This window comes from Mytilus edulis, chromosome 6 (genome assembly GCF_963676685.1).
Source record: "Mytilus edulis chromosome 6, xbMytEdul2.2, whole genome shotgun sequence".
In the NCBI taxonomy this organism is placed as follows: domain Eukaryota; kingdom Metazoa; phylum Mollusca; class Bivalvia; order Mytilida; family Mytilidae; genus Mytilus; species Mytilus edulis.
The window spans coordinates 64,350,526-64,369,793 of NC_092349.1; the positions used below are offsets into that span (position 1 = coordinate 64,350,526).

Below are 19,268 nucleotides of genomic sequence, written 5' to 3' on the forward strand. Positions count from 1 at the left end.
ATAAATTTTTATTTTGGCATTATTTTTTTTTGCTTGCCGAATCGATGTGCACGCAACTGCGTGTTAGCGTATAGGGAGCTACGCGCCTGGCAGAGGTTTTTCACACCATATCAACCCCAACCAGTATAATCCTTCGAGCAGATCTCTTAGAATTACATTTGCTGAGGCTTGATATATATCTGAGTGACTTTGAAAGAACCAATAGATAATTGCGGATTTATTTTATTTTTGTATTATCAAGTTATAAACATTTTACGGTTATTCTCCCTAAAAGATGAAATGAAATCTAAAGATCTCTGTCTTAATCTGATTCCTGACTGTTATTATCTTTTGATCATGAATTGTTTTCAGTCCGGCAAAAAGTCAAAATCACAATTAAACATTCTCTATTTGTTTTTTAATTCTGAAATCCAATCAAATTGAAATACTTTGCGTTGAATATTATTTATAAGGTCTTTAATTCTTTCTAACTCCATCTTGATGTCGTGCAACTGGCAAAATGCCCGATCTTGTTTTTCTATGTTCTTATTATTCTGAAGGTCTTGTGAAGTATAAACAATACTTTGTTTGATTTCATTTAATTCTCGTGTGATATTTTTCACGTGATTGAAACAAAGCGACCGTTTTCTTTGAAAATCCTTTTTGGCCTCGGTTTCGATATGAAGGGTCCGATTTTCTACAATTCCCTGCATAGTTTTCTCTATCGTACAACACTGCTTGTCTATTTTTTTGAGAATTGTTATTTGTTTTTGCATTAGGAAATCGACATTTTTCTTCAATCCATCTAGCGTTTGCTCCGTACTATCTACCAAGGTAGACAACCCATATTTTGCTGCTCTAGTCACAGTTAGTATATCTGGACATTTGATATGGTTACTACACACACATTCTACACAAATGATTGATTCGTGAGAACAACAGAAAAAGCTTCTATGTTCCTTGTGCAATTCACATATACTTTTCTGGATGGTTTCAGTATTAGCTGGAATAAACCCACTTGAAATATCTTCAATATCCGGTTCGGTTGCATGTATTTTCATTTCTGAAAAAAATAATTATCTATTACATTAATTAATCTATTATTATCACATGTGCTAAAGTACACGGATTGTAATGGGTTATCATAGCTTTAAAAGAAATATACTACTTTATAATACAAATTGTTAATCGATTACACCGTATTCTCATTATCAATTACACGGGTGGATTCAATGATAATGTTCATTCAAGTAACTTTGAATGAATGATACAAAATCTTGCACACGCGCTAGAAAAATTTACGGGAAAAAAAGCGTTGTTATTGGGCTCAAAACAACGGGACCGGTATATAATTATTTTACGTCATATAAATCAAGTCTACTTTATACTAGATGAACTCTATATCGGATGAATCCGTTACTTTCATCATGCTAGCTGAAAGTCCCTACGTAGAAAGCCTTCACAATACAATTCGCGTACCTAAATCCACCGTCAATAAGGAGAAGCAGTAAATTCCTATTTGAAAACATTTGTCCCGAGCGAAGATTCAGTCATGGTTTTAGCACTTTACCAGGAGATAACCGTTCCAACATTAAAGACACACAAAATAATATATAGGAAGAATATTTGATTTTGTGAAATCATACACCATAAAGTTGGAAATTGTTAAAATTAACGATTACTGACCGACATTTTTGGAACGACACATGTTAACAATGATCAAATTTATTCGTTCATAGTGTGTTAATTTACGTTTTTTGATTCCTTCCAATTGATATTTTGTCTTGTGTTTTTTTATGTTGTGATGTTATACTATTGGTACTGAAAAAGGGAGAAGGTTTGGTACCATTAAAACGTTTAATCCCGCTGCAAATGATTGCACCTGTCCTAAGTCAGGAATCTAGTTGTCGTTTGTTTATGTAATTTATACGTGTTTCTCGTTTCTCATTTTTTATATAGATTAGACCGTTGGTTTTCCCGTTTGAATGGTTTTACACTAGTAATTTTGGGGCCCTTTATAGCTTGTTGTTCGGTGTGAGCCAAGGCTCCGTGTTATATGGCCATACATTGACCTATAATCTGATAATGGTTTACTTTTATAAATTGTTATTTGGATGGAGAGTTGTCTCATTGGCACTCACACCCGCACATCTTCCTATATCTATACACAGTTCAAAAATGTTATGTTGTGCTGTTACACCAATGTCCCTAGTTAGTGGAAAACGTTAAACAAAAATACCAAAGTCCAGGTGGAAGTCATAAAAAACTAACAAAATCAAATGCCTTAAATCAACGGTACGAGTGAAGATGGTTTATTAAACCTGGTTTTATAGCTTGCTAAACCGCCCACTTATTCGACAATTGTTTAAAATTCCGTTTTGTTCACACAATTGGATAAGCAATCCATACATACATAACAGGTTAATGAAACAATGATTAGGATCCATCAGTCAAAACTGTGTAAACATGCATACAGTATGTTTGTTGTACAGAGGGTTAGATGCCCGCAAATATTTAAAACCCTGCCACATTATGTATGTACCTGTTTCAAGTCAGTTAATTTAGTGGCTGTCGTTTAATACTGTGTATTATTCATTGTTATGCCCCACCTACGATAGTAGAGGGGCATTATGTTTTCTGGTCTGTGCCTCCGTTCGTTCGTTCGTCCGTCTGTGCGTCCGTCTGTGCGTCCGTTCGCTTCAGGTTAAAGTTTTTGGTCAAGGTAGTTTTTGAAGAAGTTGAAGTCCAATCAACTTGAAACTTAGTACACATGTTCCCCATGATATGATCTTTCTAATTTTAATGCCAAATTATAGTTTTGACCCCAATTTCATGGTCCACTAAACATAGAAAATGGTAGTGCGAAGTTCAGGTTAAAGTTTTTGGTCAAGGTAGTTTTTGATGAAGTTAAATTAAATCAACTTGAAACTTAGTACACATGTTCCCTACGATATGATTTTTTAAATTTTAATTCCAAATTAAAGTTTTGACCCCAATTTTCACGGTCCACTGAACATAGAAAATGATAGTGCGAGTGGGGCATCCGTGTACTATGGACACATTCTTGTTTTATTCATAAATCCGGTCGTTGTTTTCTCCTTTATAGTGGATAACATGTTATCATGTCGGAACATTTTAAAGCTTGCTTTGCATTGCTAATTGACAAGGCCATACAGTGGAATATAACTGGAAATATCTTTTTCATTTGGTCTCTATATTAGCTTTAAACGTTTACAAATTTATTCAACTACGCAGCATTCTATACGTTCTAGTCCAAAGCCAGGAACTTCAAGTTTGGTGTCTATCGTTGTTTGCTGTATGTCTTATTTGTTTTATGTTTATTATAGGCCCAAGTCGGGTCATTGGTTTTCTGATTTGAATTGTTTAAATTGTTTCATGTCGGGGTCTTTAATTGTCTACTTTGTTTAAAATATTTTTTATCCATGTTGAGGTTTTGCATTGAACTATAATTGTTTTCATTTACGATATTTGATGTCCATTGAACACTCGTCTAATTGACAATCATGCCATCCCCTCCTTATTATCATAATTTACATACCCTCATGATTATTTTCTCCTTTGTTTTGTGTTGCAGGTAAAGCTTTACAGTACTGTAAATAAATTAAAATAAACTCATTATATAAACAAGGATTAAAATTTTGTATTTACGCCAGACGCGCGTTTCATATACAAAAAGTTAATAAGGCCAAATGAGTTACGAATTTAAAGAGCATTGATGACGAAAAATTCCAAAATATTTTGCCCAATACAGCTAAGGTTATCTATTCCTGAGGAAGAAAAGCCTTAGTATTTCAAAAATAAAAAGTTTTGTAAGCAGTTAATTTATAATTATGACAATATCAATGATAATTCATGTCATCACAGAAGTGCTGACTACTAGGCTGGTGATACCTCAAGGAGTAAAAACTCAACACAAATGTTAATAACTGCAAGAACTTCTCTAAGAAGGAGTAGGAAATATGACGGGCTAGTTAAAGAGGGGCGAAAAATACCTGAGGGACAGTCAAAATAATAGATCGAAAATAAACTGACAACGCCTTGGCTAAAAAAGAAAAAAACACAAACAGACAAATAATAGTATACACAAGACACAACATAGAAAACTTACTCAGGAGGTAGGATATTATATTTTAAAAATTGTAACAGTTTTATATGCCTCTTAAATTCTAATCAATATTACTCTGGTACGTTTCTGTTCTTTTGATTTTGCTTCAAGTAGTTTCTTTTATTGATAACTTTACTGCTATTGTTTGAATTATACCACAATAAATCTTTAATTGCTCTTGGTACTCAATAATCTGTTTACTTAAAGTTTAAAACAAACATACCATTTCATATTCAAATATTTGTTCACAAAGTTGTGGATTCTTTGTCTTAATATCATTGTAGATGGAACAAAGACTTATTCCTTGTTGAAAAAGTTTGCTTCTAGGGAATTTTCGTCTTTCCCTTGCAAAGCTCCGTCTGTAATAGAAGTTTGGAAATCCTCTGGCAAACATCAAAACAACATGCGGTTCATTATTGTTATGAGTAAGCATTAGCCCGGGACAACCCGATGCTCCATGTTCAAATTGGCACGTGACAACAATCCTGTTCTTATGACGTAGTTCTTTGTAATCGTTGTCATAGTTTTCAGTTATTTTATATTTAGAAGCACAAAATTCTTTTAGACTTTGTATACGAGTAAGACTTTGATACCACAGTTCAACATCAAAATGAATCTCTTTCTTTTCACTATATGCTATCAAATGAACAAGTGCGCCATCGTCCTTCTCTATAACAACAATGGCAAACTTTGTAAAAGGTGGGGGAAGATTTTTGCTTGCAGCATCTATCTGTAAAACAACGGTATCCAATTCCTTGCTCTCATAAACTATAGATGGTTTGATATTGAACCGTTTCTTGTTGTAGAATTCTACGGTCATATTCTTCAACTTATGCTCATTCATTTTGTTATCATGACCTCCTACAAGTAAGAATTTGACAAAATATAACCGATAACATTATTCATATATCACTAAGCCAATATTAGTCGATGTCTACACGTGGTCTAAGGAGATCAGATTGAAATCAACTGTTGTGTTTATCTTTGTACGAAATGAGTGTAGAATAGACATGAAATATGCCTTTAAACCAGGTTCAACCCACCTTTTTTTCTTCAAATGTCCTGTACCTAGTCAGGAATATGGCAGTTGTTAACAAATAGTTCGTTTATGTGTGTGATGGCGTTTGTTTTCTTCGGTGTGCCTGTTGTTCCTTTGTTTTTATCTTATAGTTGATGTGGTTCCCTAGGTTTTGGATTGAAACCCGGATTTGTTTTTTTTCTCAATTGATTTTTTACTTTTGAACACCGGTATACTACAGTTGACTTTATGAAGTATAAAAGTGTTCAAAAACAAAAAAATATTTTGCTGTATTTTTAAAAATTAGATAAATGAAGGTTTTCTATTCAGGTCGACAAATCTTTCGGAGACAAAATAATTATATAGCAGTTAACAGTGACTTGACTGTTAGTGTTGCTCTCCACCAATTGCAACTCATTCAAAATTTTGAGCAAATTGCAATTTGTTTTATTAAACCAAATGGTTCAACTGGTCAGAATATTGAACAAATTGTTCAGTCAAAATGTGAAAGTGCAAGGTGATAAAATAAAATATACTTACAATCCTATAAGCATTTAACTCCACTTTAATGATGTTGTGACAAAATTAGTTTAATCAAATGGAAGTGTTTAACGACATTGACTGGCTATACAGCCCTTGCACGGTCGGTAAAAATTAGTTTATCAGTTTGTATAGTTATATTATACATGTTATAGTCATTTCCATGCTGAAGAGGAACTGTTTATTTTGAATTGCTATAAAAATTGTCCAAACTAAGCCTTCATATAGTTTTTCTTTCTAAAAGTATTCTATATTTATAAGAATCAGATATCATTTTAAATAAAACATCATATATTCAGTAAAATATGTGTGAAATAAAAATATGCTATTGATAAGTTTTCAGGGGAGATAACCTAAAATATTATTCTTTTGAATAAAGACTTTTTGAAAGAAAAGTTATTATCTCCCCCCATGGAAACTTCCTACAAACATATATTGCAATTTTACACATATTTTACTGAATATGAAATGTTTTAATTCCCATTAATGTCTGATTCTTATAAATATTTTTAGAAAGAAAATGGAATGGAAATGAATATAATATAACTATACAAACTGATAAACTAATTTTGTCACAACATCATTAACGTGGAGTTAAAGTCTTATAGGATTGTAAGTATGTTTTATTTTATCACCTTGCACTTTCATGACTTGGCTGTGGTTTTCTACAGCAGTTGGTTCAAATTTCGGACCAGTTGAACAATTTGATTTTATAAAACAAATTGCAATTTGGTCAAAATTTTGAATGAGTTGCAATTGGTGGAGAGCAACACTAACAGTCAAGTCACTGTAAGTAAGTAAGTAAATATATTTTATTTAGAGTCGGGCATGATATGTAAAATTCAACAAGGTAAACATGAGCTCTGTAGAGCTCATAACCGACTTGGTTTACTACAGAATATTTACTGCAGAATATTTATTGTTAATTAAACAAGGAGATGTGGTACAATTTTCAGTAAGTTAAACATCCACAATATACTCAATGACAAAGATGTGTGCAATTAAACTATTCATTATTCATGTTATTTTCATAAAATTATATATGTAATTCATTATAACTTTACTTGTTTTATAGAATGCAGTTGTCGCCATAGTAATATAAAGACATTTACTTATCTGCTGCTCTATACCGTGCCAAACTGTCATGATAAAATTCTGTCCAACACGCCAACAACTACTGTTCGTAAACTGACCACGAATCATACCCACCGATTCACTGGCTGTGTTGAGTGCACTGACTTTGTCGGCTACGTGAATAGCTGGTAAAACCACATTTTCCGCTGAAAATCATAATGTATGTCGAAGTTATAATGATAGGCAATCGTAAACCGGGTTTGTGATAACATGAGCAACACGACGGATGCCACATGTGGAGTAGAATCTGCTAATCCTTCCGGAGCACCTGAGATCACCCAGTTGTTGGAGGAGTTCGTGTTGCTTAGTCTTTAGTTTTATCTGTTGTGTTTTGTGTACTGTTTGTCTTTTTCTTATTTAGCCATGGTGTTGTCAGTTTATTTTCTATCTATGAGTTTGACTGTTCCTCTGGTATCTTTCACCCCCTTTTTTAAAAGATATAACAAATAAAATAATTTTGGGAATTCAATACTACATTTGCTGTCCACTGTTGTTAATTGTAATTAGAGTCAAATGCAGCCATATTGACGTCCAAAACATTTCGGCGAAGAAGTCTTGGACACATTTCGGTGTCTCAGTCGTACAAAACAGGAGCGTCTTTCCTTGCTGCTCAGCTTTATTTTATGTCCAATTGAAAATAATTTCATATATGTCATCGGATTAAGTCTTTTACCAAAAATATTTTTCCTTAAACAAATATGACTTAATTAAACCTATTACACCTTATGCTTACCATCTATTAGTTCCAGAAGTGTCTGTTTAAGCTACAAAAATAAAATACAAGTTGAGGTAATACATTGTAGATCATTGTCAGTACTTCGATATTAGCCCGGTTCTGAAAGTTATACTAAATTTGGAAAATTAGAGATAATTATATTTTTTCTGATTTAGCAAAACTAGTTAATCTTTTAAGAAAATGAGAAAAAAATAAAACATTCTTTTTTACTACTATGTAAATCAGATGTAGTCGTCACATATTTTCAGTGCTGACGCCCCTCAGATATGAGAAGCTTACATCTTATACTAATGCTCCATTGCAAATAAGTGGGTAGAATTATAGATCTGATGAAAATCTAAGATAATTCTTACACTGCGAGTCATCCTAAAAGTGTCTGTCTCCTGAAGAATATCTTTGAGATAATCCGTTGAAAATTCTTCCTGAATCAACCGAATTTGCTTCTTTTGTTCTTTTTTTAAGAACTCTCCAGCATCCCCGGCCAAGCCAATAACAGCTGTTTCTAGGATATCCCATTGTATTTGAAACTGATCTTCAGAAACTTCTGCTGTGTGAGCAAGTTTGTTTCGAACATCACGCAAACTGTTCAGCCATTTAACTTGAGATTCATCCAAATCACAACACCCTCTAACAATAGCACATGTAAGAGTTATATCTAGCACCGACACATCTATATCGTCTTTTAGTAAATATCTGCAAATACAATGTTGCAACACAACACCATTTTCAATTTTGAAATGGCCCTTAGTTGGTTTCCCTTTGATGTAATACAGTACTTCAAACTGTCGTTGTCTCAGTTTATTTAATCGTGATTGTTTTCTAAAAGTTGTACACCCACAACAAGGTGTATCAATGATATATCTATGGAGGAGTTCATGTCTGTAGTTTTCTAAAAATTTCGAAAATGTAATCTTATCCAAAACTACTCGTTCAAAGTGCTGTCTAATAACATCCTGGGTTTGCCCAAAACAAAATGTCAATAATCTCAAATAATTCTTTCTCTCTGGATTGTTCATTGAGTCACTGTGAATAGAAAAAATACTGATCTCCGATGAAAATTCAAAAAAGAAAATCTTAATCAAATGGCAAAACCAAAAACTCAATCACACCATACGAATGAATAACAACTGTCAAACTGACTTGGTACAGACATTTTTTTTATGTAGAAAATGGTGGATTAAACCTGCTTTTAAGCTAGCTAAACCTCTCAACTGTATGAAAGTCACATCAATTTCATCGGTCCCAATGAAGTATATTCACTGTTTTTGTCGAGCTTGCGACTTTTGTCGCAAAAGCAAGACTAAGACCCCGCTTACACTGACAAAACAAAATCGATCTTGACTAAGATCGATCCTTTTAAGATCCATCTTTGGTCCAGTGTAAACGGGTAAGATCGATCTTCAATCGGACTTAAAAAGTCTACCTCTAGAGGTGGTTTTAAAAAGATCGATCTTATTTGAATCGATCTTTTTTTTGGTGTAAACGCTTAACCGATCGCGATCGATCTTTTTCAGTTGTTTGTTATATTTAGATATGAAAATAAAGGTCAGACCGGTTCTTTTTATGTTGTAGTGTAAACGCACTGGATTAAATAAGATCGATCTCGATCGATCTTGCTTGTGCAATGTAAATGCGAACTGGTCTGTTTAAGATCGATTCAAATAAAGATCGATTCAATTTCGTTGCCAGTGTAAACGGGGTCTAAGACTTGTACGAAATTGAATCGATCTTAAAATGATCAGTTCGCGTTTACATTGTACAAGCAAGATTGATCGAGATCGATCTTATTTAATCCAGGGCGTTTAAATTACAACATAAAAATACCGGTCTGACCTTATTACTTATATTTCGTAAACAAATAATCATAAAAATAGAATCTGCATCTCGCACGAACTGCAAAATGATGTAGAAAATAGTTTGCTCTTTGCGGTTTCGTATGGACTTATTAATTATTATTTTGGTTCATACATCACGAGTCCTAAAACAAAGATATGTGTGTTAACTATCGTTAAAAAACGAACGGTCAATATGAGGATTTGCAGCAAAGAAATAGAACTTATCGATTTAGAAGATAATACCAAAACAGTGGAATCTATGTTTACTCTCCTCATTCCATCCATCGTTTTGAAACACGTGTGTTTTTGCCGCCAAACATGCGCAGATTTATTTTCATATCTGTTTACATTCACCTGAAAAAAGATCGGTGGCTATCGATCTAAGCGTGTTCACTAAAAAAAAGATCGATTCAAATAAGATAGATCGTTTTAAAAACACCTCTGGAGTTTTAAGTCCGATTGAAGATAAATCCTTCCCGTTTACATTAGACCAAAGATCGATCTTAAAAATTCGATCTCAGTAAAGCTCGAATTTTTTTGCTAGTGTAAACGGGGTCTTATATATACTATCCTACCATCGGTCGTAGGTGTTGTGGTCGTCGGCGTCGGTGACCACAAATATTTTCTCTGTGGTTAAAGTTTTGAAATTTTAATAACTTTCTTAAACAATCTTGGTTTTCTACCAAACTTGGAAAGAAGCTTGTTTATGATCATAAGATAGTATTCAGAAGTAAATTCTGTAAAAAAAATAATCATTTCATATAAACGGACTTTACATTAACAGTTAACATGACATTCACTCTGTGTTAAAGTTTTAATAACTTTCTTAAACTATCCTTGATTTATACTAAACTTGGACAGAAGCTTGTTTATGACCAAAAACTAATATCTCCAAGGAAATTTTGTAAAAATTTAATTCCAGTTTTCCAAGTATAACTTATAAATCGACTTAGTTTTATTTCAGTAAACATTACATACAGTCTGCAGTTCAAGTTTTTAAAACATTTATTAGATTCATAAACCATCCTTGATTTTTACTGAAGTTGGACAGAAGCTTGTTACAATCAAAAGATAATATCTAGAGGAAATTTTTTAATATTTTTCCCCATTTTATTTGAGCCTGTGACTAACAGCAAAAGTAGGCGAGACACTGGGTTCCGCGGAACTCTTACACATTTTTGATTCTTGCGAATCCCTCGGGTTTTGTATGGTACCTTGCTTTTTCTCTCAATCGATTCTTTTTAGATAACTACTGTTGCCTAAATTTTGTAAAAAATGAAAAAACGAAAATCATAGATGCATTATAAAAGATTCCAATGTATGACATCTTATTTACAACATGCAGGGAACATATTTTTTGATCGATTAAAAAGTTGAAGGACCATTTACTTTTGCATTATTTTAACAGGATTAATACCGAAAAATACGGAACATTATCTGATGTAAATATTTGATTGTTTTGATATATAAAATTGAGAAAGGAAATGGGGAATGTGTCAAAGCGACAACAACCCGACCATAGAGCAGACAACAGCCGAAGGCCACCAATGGGTCTTCAATGTAGCGAGAAACTCCTGTACCCGAGTCGTCCTTCAGCTGGCCCCTTAAAAATATGTATACTAGTACAGTGATAATGGACGTCATACTGAACTCCGAATTATACACAAGAAACTAGAATTAAAAATCATACAAGACTAACAAAGGCCAGAGGCTCCTGATTTGGGACAGGCGCAAAATTGCGGCGGGGTTAAACATGTTTATGAGATCTCAACCCCCTCCCCCCTTTACCTCTAGCCAATGTAGAAAAGTAAACGCATAACAATACGCACATTAAAATTCAGTTCAAGAGAAGTCCGAATCCGATGTCAGAAGATGAAACAAAAGAAAATAAATAAAATGACAATAATACATAAATAACAACAGACTACTAGCAGTTAACTGACATACCAGCTCCAGACCTCAATTAAACTGATTGAAAGATTATGTCTTCATCATATGAATATCAGGCACAATCCCTCCCGTTAGGGGTTTAGTATCATACTATCATAAAATATATAAGAAGAACATAACCCGTGTCATGCCAACAACTGTTTTTTTTTTTTAAATAAATGTGTTTAGTTCCGATGCAAAGACCCTATAAGTGAATCAATATTAAAGCCAAAATATGCAATCTTTAATGACCTGACAACAGTATCGTAACTATATCCCTTCTAAATAAGTCTGTTTAAAGGTTTTGTAAGCTTTTGAGGTGAATACTGACATTTTTGTGCTTTGTAAAGAATATAACCATAAAAGATTGGATGTGAAATACCTGAACGTATAAGATGTCTGCATGTTGAGTTATATTTACGAAATATTTCCTTATACCGATGATAAAATTTAGTAAATGTTTTGACTAGTTTGTTAAATCGAAAACCCTGGTGTAATAATTTTTCAGTAATACACAAGTTTCTCTCGTTAAAATCTAATACGTTGTTACAAACACGAGCGAATAGTACAAGTTGAGATATATAAACACCATAAGATGGTGACAAGGTAACGTCACCATCTAAAAATGGATAATTATTTAACGATAGGAAATGAAAAATCCTCTCTTTTATCATAAATTTTTGTATTAAGCTTCCCGTTAATGGTATATATATCAAGATCGAGGAAAGGGCAGTGGTCATTGTTAGTATTAGCTTTATTTAAAGTAAGTTCAGCAGGATAAATTTCTTTAGTATACATACTGAAGTCGTCATTATTAGGAGCCAATATATCATCCAAATATCTAAAAGTATTGTTAAATTTTTGTATCAAATGTTGTTTCGATGGGTCTTTGCTAATTTTAGTCATCAATTGTAACTCATACAGGTCCGCAATAAGTGGTGCAGAGTTAGTCCCCATTGGAATTCCAATAACTTGACGATATACGGAATCTCCAAAGCGAACAAAGATGTTATCAAGTAAAAATTCAAGCGCATATATAGTATCAAAGCATGTCCAAGTGACATAGTTCTTTTGTTTATTGCTACTAAAAAATGACCTAAAAGAGTTTGAACATATGTACTCGCATTCTGACTTTTTAAATGCCCAGTTAATTAGGGATGTGAATTTTTTCTTAATAAAAATATGAGGCAAAGTGGTATATAGGGTAGAAAAATCAAAACTTTGAACAGATTTAGAATCACCAATATATGCATGCAATTTATCAAGTACTTCCTATGAGTTTTTGACACTCCAAAAGTAATTGATTCCACTATTTTCAAAGGTCTTATTTGAACAATTTATTATCAGGTTTTTGATTGTACCAAGTGTACTGGTAAGTAGAATAGACAATTTAGTAGTGGAACAATGGCTTGAAGATGAAATAAATCTATATTTGTAAGGTTTTTTGTGTAGCTTCGGAAGCCAGTACATCGTTGGGACTTTCATTGTATTTGGTTCTGCTTGTAAAGAAGTAGCTAAAAGTTTGTGTTTGTTACAGATGTCGTTTTCTGAAAATGAAGTCAGTTGGAATGTTGGTGAATTCGTGATTTCCTTTTGCAGAACCTCAATATAAAATTTACGTCAAACAATAATGATATTATTAGCAGCTTTATCAGCCGGGACAAAAACAAATTCCTTGGCTAGTTCTTTAAGTTTATGTTTGATACGCGAAATAGGGTTTTTATGGTTGTTGTTAAGAGTAAAATGTTCTTTAAAATGTGGTATTCGAATATCAACTATCTTCATTACTGAATTAAAAAAAGAGTCCAAAGATTTTTTGTCAGCTTTTTCCCGTTTTACCCATTTCAAACAGTAGGTACGGAGTGAGTCGTGGATGATATTACGACACTCATTCCAATTAATAATTGACGGGGGACGATATTTAGGTCTTTTAATTTGACTGAGGAATGATTTTAACTCTCGGTCGCGAACGATGTTAAGGTCTCCTGTTATGACATGGGAAATGGGGCCATAAGTGTATTACTGCAATTACATGACATAGGTGTATTTTCAATGATATTTACATCTTTACACAATTGGCTATAATTAAACACATATTTCCGGGTAGATTTCTTGTAAATATAACAAATAAGAGGGAGTTCAGTATTATCAAAATATCCAGGAATTTGGTCTTTAACAGAATGGTCGTTGAAAATACCGGCAATATTTACAAAATCAAAACCTTTATTGACATACTTTATTTTAATAAAATGTTTTTTTATGATTTTCAGGGCGATCAATTTTGGGAAACAGTTTAGAATAACAATATGCCATTATAATTTGAACGATTTCATACTTAGGACTGTAATATGAAATTGTGTTGCAATCCTCTAAAATTTTATTTAATTTATTTATAGATAAAGAACAGAGCTTGGTTAACAGATAATGTCTGCCGTTGTTTTTTGAAATAGAAATTAGGTCCGAAATATTTGTATGGTTGGTCCGAAATTTTCTTTGATTTCGATTTTTTCTACGTCCATGAGAACGAATTTTACGAACAGTTTTAGAAACTATATCCAAAATGTTAACAGAATCGGTTCTTGATATATTACCAATTCCCATGATATTATCATTTACACCGAGAGGGTAGACTGTCTGTAATTTTTTAATCCAATTTAATTCAATTATTTTCCGTGATCGTACAAACTTTGAATGAGATTCACCAGGCTGCTTATTTACTACTTCTTAAGGTTGAGCTGTTAAATATTTAATAGGATGATTGTGCTTCGTAAGATGTTGATAAATGATACTTTTAAATTTATTGGGTCTTTTAAAACGATACAGGTGTTCTTGCGTGCGTTTAGATAAATATCGTCTAGTTTCACATACGTACTGAATACCGCATCCCGGTTTGTTTCATGTGAGTAAATAAATAATACTGTTTGTTTTTCAAGTAATATCAGTTTCAAAATTTAAAGAAAATGTGCGACCATTAAACGTGGACCTTACCGTATTGTTGGTGGAAAGACGGGGACATGTAAGTCATTTTTTGGCAACATTTACTTATAGCCACTACATTATAATAAATATTTGGGACTAAAATATTAATAAAAATTGCTATGGAAAACAACTTCAATAAAAAGTGGCCTGTTTCTTTATTTGGGATTATTTGAGACAACTTGAAGCATACTGAAACCTTTTGTTTCTTAACGACAGTGCATAGCTTTGATTTTGGTAAGGAATATTCTTTGGATGAAATATCCTCCCATTCCTTTTTTGGAGGAAATTTAAAAAAAAATTGGCAAGTCTTTCAAATATTGAAGTTTCGAACCACCTTCAAAAATGAATAATCAGTATTTAATTACCGCCAGGAACAGCTATAGTTAAGGTTCAGTTATGTGCAGAGGATTGTAAAAGGAACATCGTGTTAGCATAAGCTAACATTGGACAAGAGATGCACAACAATAGTTGGTAATTAGTTTATATATTTTTTTAATGTAATCTTTAAATGACAGGCTTTACTTTTGGTCCTTTTGTGGTTTTTACAGGTCAATAGTTGCATAAGATTTTTGATTTTCAAATAATTTAGCCTCTTGCATCACTGGAGGAGCATACACTGTCGAATTGCATATCTAGTAGTAAAATTGGTTCTTTTCATGCATTGTTACACTTTGGTTTACTCCACTTTAAATCCCGATGGTATCACCAGCGAAGTTGTCATTACTACGGAAATTGCAGGAGAAAATGAACATTTGAACTTTAAAGTCTGCTGTAACAGTAATAAAACATTGGAAATCAGACGAACTTAATATGTGTATCTCCCTCATGCATAGCTACGATTCTGATTCTGATTCAGTTTTACGTTTTTATTTTTTTGTTTATATTTGCTCTTCAACCTTTGTATCAGTGTTTTCAAATATTTTGGCTTCATGTATAAGTTGTAGTGCATATAATTAAAGGTGAAAAAACAACACTTTTATATTAGATTTCCGTTCATATAATTTTGTTTAAAGATAGATTGTTATTGCTGTGCACATTTGAGATTAAAGTTTATGAAAATATTAAGAGACCGTCAAAATTGTTTTTTGCTGATTTTTTTTTTAAATTAATCAAATGAATTATGGATACCCACTTTAACAATGGTAAGATATATACTATCAAAACGGAAATGACGATATCAGTATCATATCATTTCTAACAAAGTGTTGTAAACTGGCTTTCGAGAGATAAGTGAACAACGAAGGTTTCGAATATTACTTTTCACTTACAATCAAGTCGCATATGCAAATTAAATTTAACATAAACCGCCGAATAATGTATACTTCACCTTAATGATGTCTGGTGTTTAAAAACAAATCAAAGTAGATACATTTCTTACCAAGTCACACACTAAGTGTCTCAGCTAAGTGTACTTCCTCATAGTTCAAACGTCAGATGACAATAATAACAGTGCACTCCACATTGTTTAAGTATATTCATGTCTGTTGGGTCTAATCGATTAACATACATGTATATATAAATGTGAAATAATCCTGTTTCATTTCGTAGTGAATTTGATATGCGGAAAATCAAAATTCAGTTTTATTATTAAATTCGAAAAAAAACCAAAAAAAAAAAACCCCAAAAAAAACAATTTGCGAAAGCAAATTTACAGATCTAACATTGTTGGGTTGATGGTTAGACGAGTTGTATATATTTTTGTTCTTTACTCGCCGGGATTCGAACCCATGCTACTGAGATATCGTGACACCAAATCGCCTGCAATGTAGCCATCCCGCTAGACCACACGACCACCTGGGCTTCAAGAATGAAGCTTTCGGTGGCCGGGTGTTACCTTTCCACGTCAGTTTTAATCTAGCGTTGTACTACAGTACATGATATATAAGGCATGAAGATGTTATTCTTACAGATCAGCTAAATTATCTATAGTAAAGGATCCTACAAATTAATGTAAGATACAGTCACAGAAAATAATTATATTTATAAGTACGTCTGAGCCAGTGACAACTTTACAACAGATTTATCCATCGGATCACCAGCAGTGATGGTGATACATGGCTGTGCATCAACCCAACAATGTTAGATCTGTAAATTTGCTTTCGCAAATTTTTTGTTCTACCCTACAACTCGTCTAAACATCAACCCAACAATGTTAGATCTGTAAATTTGCTTTCGCAAATATTTTGTTCTTCCCTCGCCGGGATTCGAACCCATGCTATGCTGCTGAGATATTGTGACACATTACTGTAGAAGTTCGTGAGAAATATGGAGAAAAAAACCCAAACAAAAACACTCTATGTTCGGTTTTATAATTGATGTTTCTTCCGAAATTGCGGTTTGTACAGTATGTTTGCTGCCATAATGTAGCGAAGGTTCACAAATTGCCACACGGGCAATTAATTATGTAAATGCGGCCTCGACGAGAACGAATTGTAGTTCTAATTGTATTCCTTCGCCTACTCTATCTATTTTTATGTCGTTTGTGTTCTTAAATTGTACAAGGATACTACTAAACGATAAAAGAAAAATGAGTGGCTCAAATGTACGGATTATACGCCCTGTGTAAAAATGTAAAGCTATTAAGGTAAACCATACACACACTCGTTTCTTGGTAACTTGTATTAGTCAATGAAATTTGAAGAGAAAAAAAGCGTGGCATCAGGAACAATGGCATGGCGTCTAAATTGCTTTAGATAAAACACTATATATATAAGTAAATATTTTTATAAGTCACTACTGTTTTGATAACAGATCGTTATACAATGTACTTCCATCTAACAATTTTCTGCATTTGTACATGCTTATTGGGTGAAATGATGATCAAAAGAGTTCACGGTAAGTTTTATTAGTTTTTGTTTAATTGCATACCATTTCTATAATTTTGTAAAAAGAAAGTATTGAGGTTAAAAAGTGCAGACCATTTAGAAACCAGGCAAGATTTTGCTAGGTATTTATGAACCAAATATTATGCTTTAACATGTTTAACACTGCGAAACAAACAAACAAAAGAAGCAAAAAAAAAAATAAATAAAAAAAATGAATTAAAGAGAAAATAAACAAACAATAAAAAAAAACAATAACCCAAATTCACTTATACAAATCATTTCTTTTAAATATTGTCACGGGTTTGGGTAGCGTGTACGTGACACATTTAACTCTACTAATAAAAATGAGGTTTTTGTTCATGGGATAGGGAAAATATACGTTAATCAAATCGAGGAATAATGTAATACATGTATACAATAAATGATTTATTAAACTTCTAATGCTATTTTTATGACAGGATTTCTAAGAGTTACAATAAAGTTAATTTGTTCTATAGTTGTCTTTTTCTTTACTTTAACTTCATGAACCAATCTTTTCAAACGGGTTACTCTGCCTTGTACCAAATATTCGAGCCTTGTATCAAATCAATATATCGAGATTAACCCCGTATATGAATAAATATATATACGCAAATGTTCTCTTTTCGGAATTATGTCCGACTAGAACTCACTTTAATGTTGAAATTATAAATATTTTCGTCCTGAATAGCTTGTTTCTCCTTAATATTTGCAATAAATTGTGAGAATCACCTCAGTAAAGTAAAGCTTAAATAAGCTATAAAATATATGTATCTTGCTTTTATATTAAATAAAATAAATTTTCTCTGTACCTTTTCTTTTTGTGAATAATTGTATTTTTTTTCTGTATGTCCTTTCCTCTTTGACTGTCGAATCCCAGAACCTCGAATAAGCCAAACGCTCTTGTTTTTAAATGACAATGCTATGTAGCTATAGCAATTGCTAAAATTTAGCTGTCCCTATGGTGTCCCCATAGTTACAGCTAAGAGTGGCGCGAAATTCGCCGTCTCTTAGGTAACGATTAGAATCTCGTATTTTCATCCCAACAACATGTTAATAATATTGTACTATCCATATTATTGAGCTTCCGTTAAATAAACTTCAAATAAACTTTATTTCATTGAAAACTATTACCAAATATAGAATCAGGATAAATTTACCCATATCGAGCCTCTGAAAGTTCCTTTCTGTTTTCATCCAAGTACGCGCATTTGCTTGTCCATTTCCTCTTTGGACGTAGATTTGGATGATGTTGAAGAGGATGTTGTTGAAGTGTTTTCTGATTCTAATCTTGGTGTTTCAACCACTGTAGTTACATTCATCACCTCCGTATTATCCAAATCACCTGAGGCAACTGTAACGGCATCATATTCTCCCATCTCATCTCTTTCTTCAGAAGACGGCAGAACTGCCAGTATCTGCTGACTCAGAGTATTCGCTTCTGGAACTTTAAGACATTATTCCACAGTACGTGCCGCTGTTCTTCCATTTTCCTTTCTTTTCTGGCTGTAATGTTCTTGGCTTTTCTCTTTGTGGAATGCAACTATATCATCACTGGATATAAAGTACGGCATATCAGAGTGTCCGAAGAAACTGTCAGGGTTGATGGTAATTCCTGACGTTTTCTGTATACCAACTATTTTTTTATGCACTGGATACGTGTCAACGTGCTTGGCTAATTCCTCTTGCGTGTCACACCTGTAGTCACACAGGGTGCACCAATATGGACACTGTGTGGCTAGCAAATGTTGTTTCCTTATATGATTGACCACGTATTTGTAGGAGTTGATTACTGGTTTGGTAGTCTGGCACCTTACACACTCATACGCATTCCCCCTCTTTGAAACCGGTGCTTTAGCGTTTAGGATATTTGAAGCCATCTGAAAAACATAAGAAGTTAACATTAAGTAAAATTCCCTTTTTCTTATACACTAAAAACTTTTAAAATATATATACAAAAGTGCCACATTAACCTTTGGTATGATTTATACCTTATACTGCTACATACAACCGGGAACCAGATAAAAACTTTTGAAACTAGGACTGATCTCTAAATTTGGGTCGGATCTCTGAAATTGGGTCGGATCTCTGAAATTGGGTCTGATCTCTGAATTTGGGTCTGATCTCTGAATGACAAAAGTTCCTCATT

General features: G+C 33.1%; 1 protein-coding gene across 1 annotated transcript; it reads right to left on the reverse strand.

Annotated features, from left to right (window-relative positions):
* Window positions 1-386: 386 nt before the first annotated feature.
* On the reverse strand, window positions 387-15,767 carry LOC139526548 (uncharacterized). The gene is made up of 7 exons (XM_071321707.1): window positions 15,604-15,767; window positions 7,887-8,556; window positions 7,531-7,561; window positions 6,776-6,943; window positions 4,329-4,966; window positions 3,539-3,590; window positions 387-1,042 (listed from the first exon to the last, which is right to left on the reverse strand). The coding sequence occupies exons 2-7, from the start codon at window positions 8,547-8,549 to the stop codon at window positions 387-389; spliced, it is 2,208 nt and encodes a 735-aa protein (XP_071177808.1). The 5' UTR covers window positions 8,550-8,556; window positions 15,604-15,767.
* Between the last annotated feature and the right edge of the window lie 3,501 nt (window positions 15,768-19,268).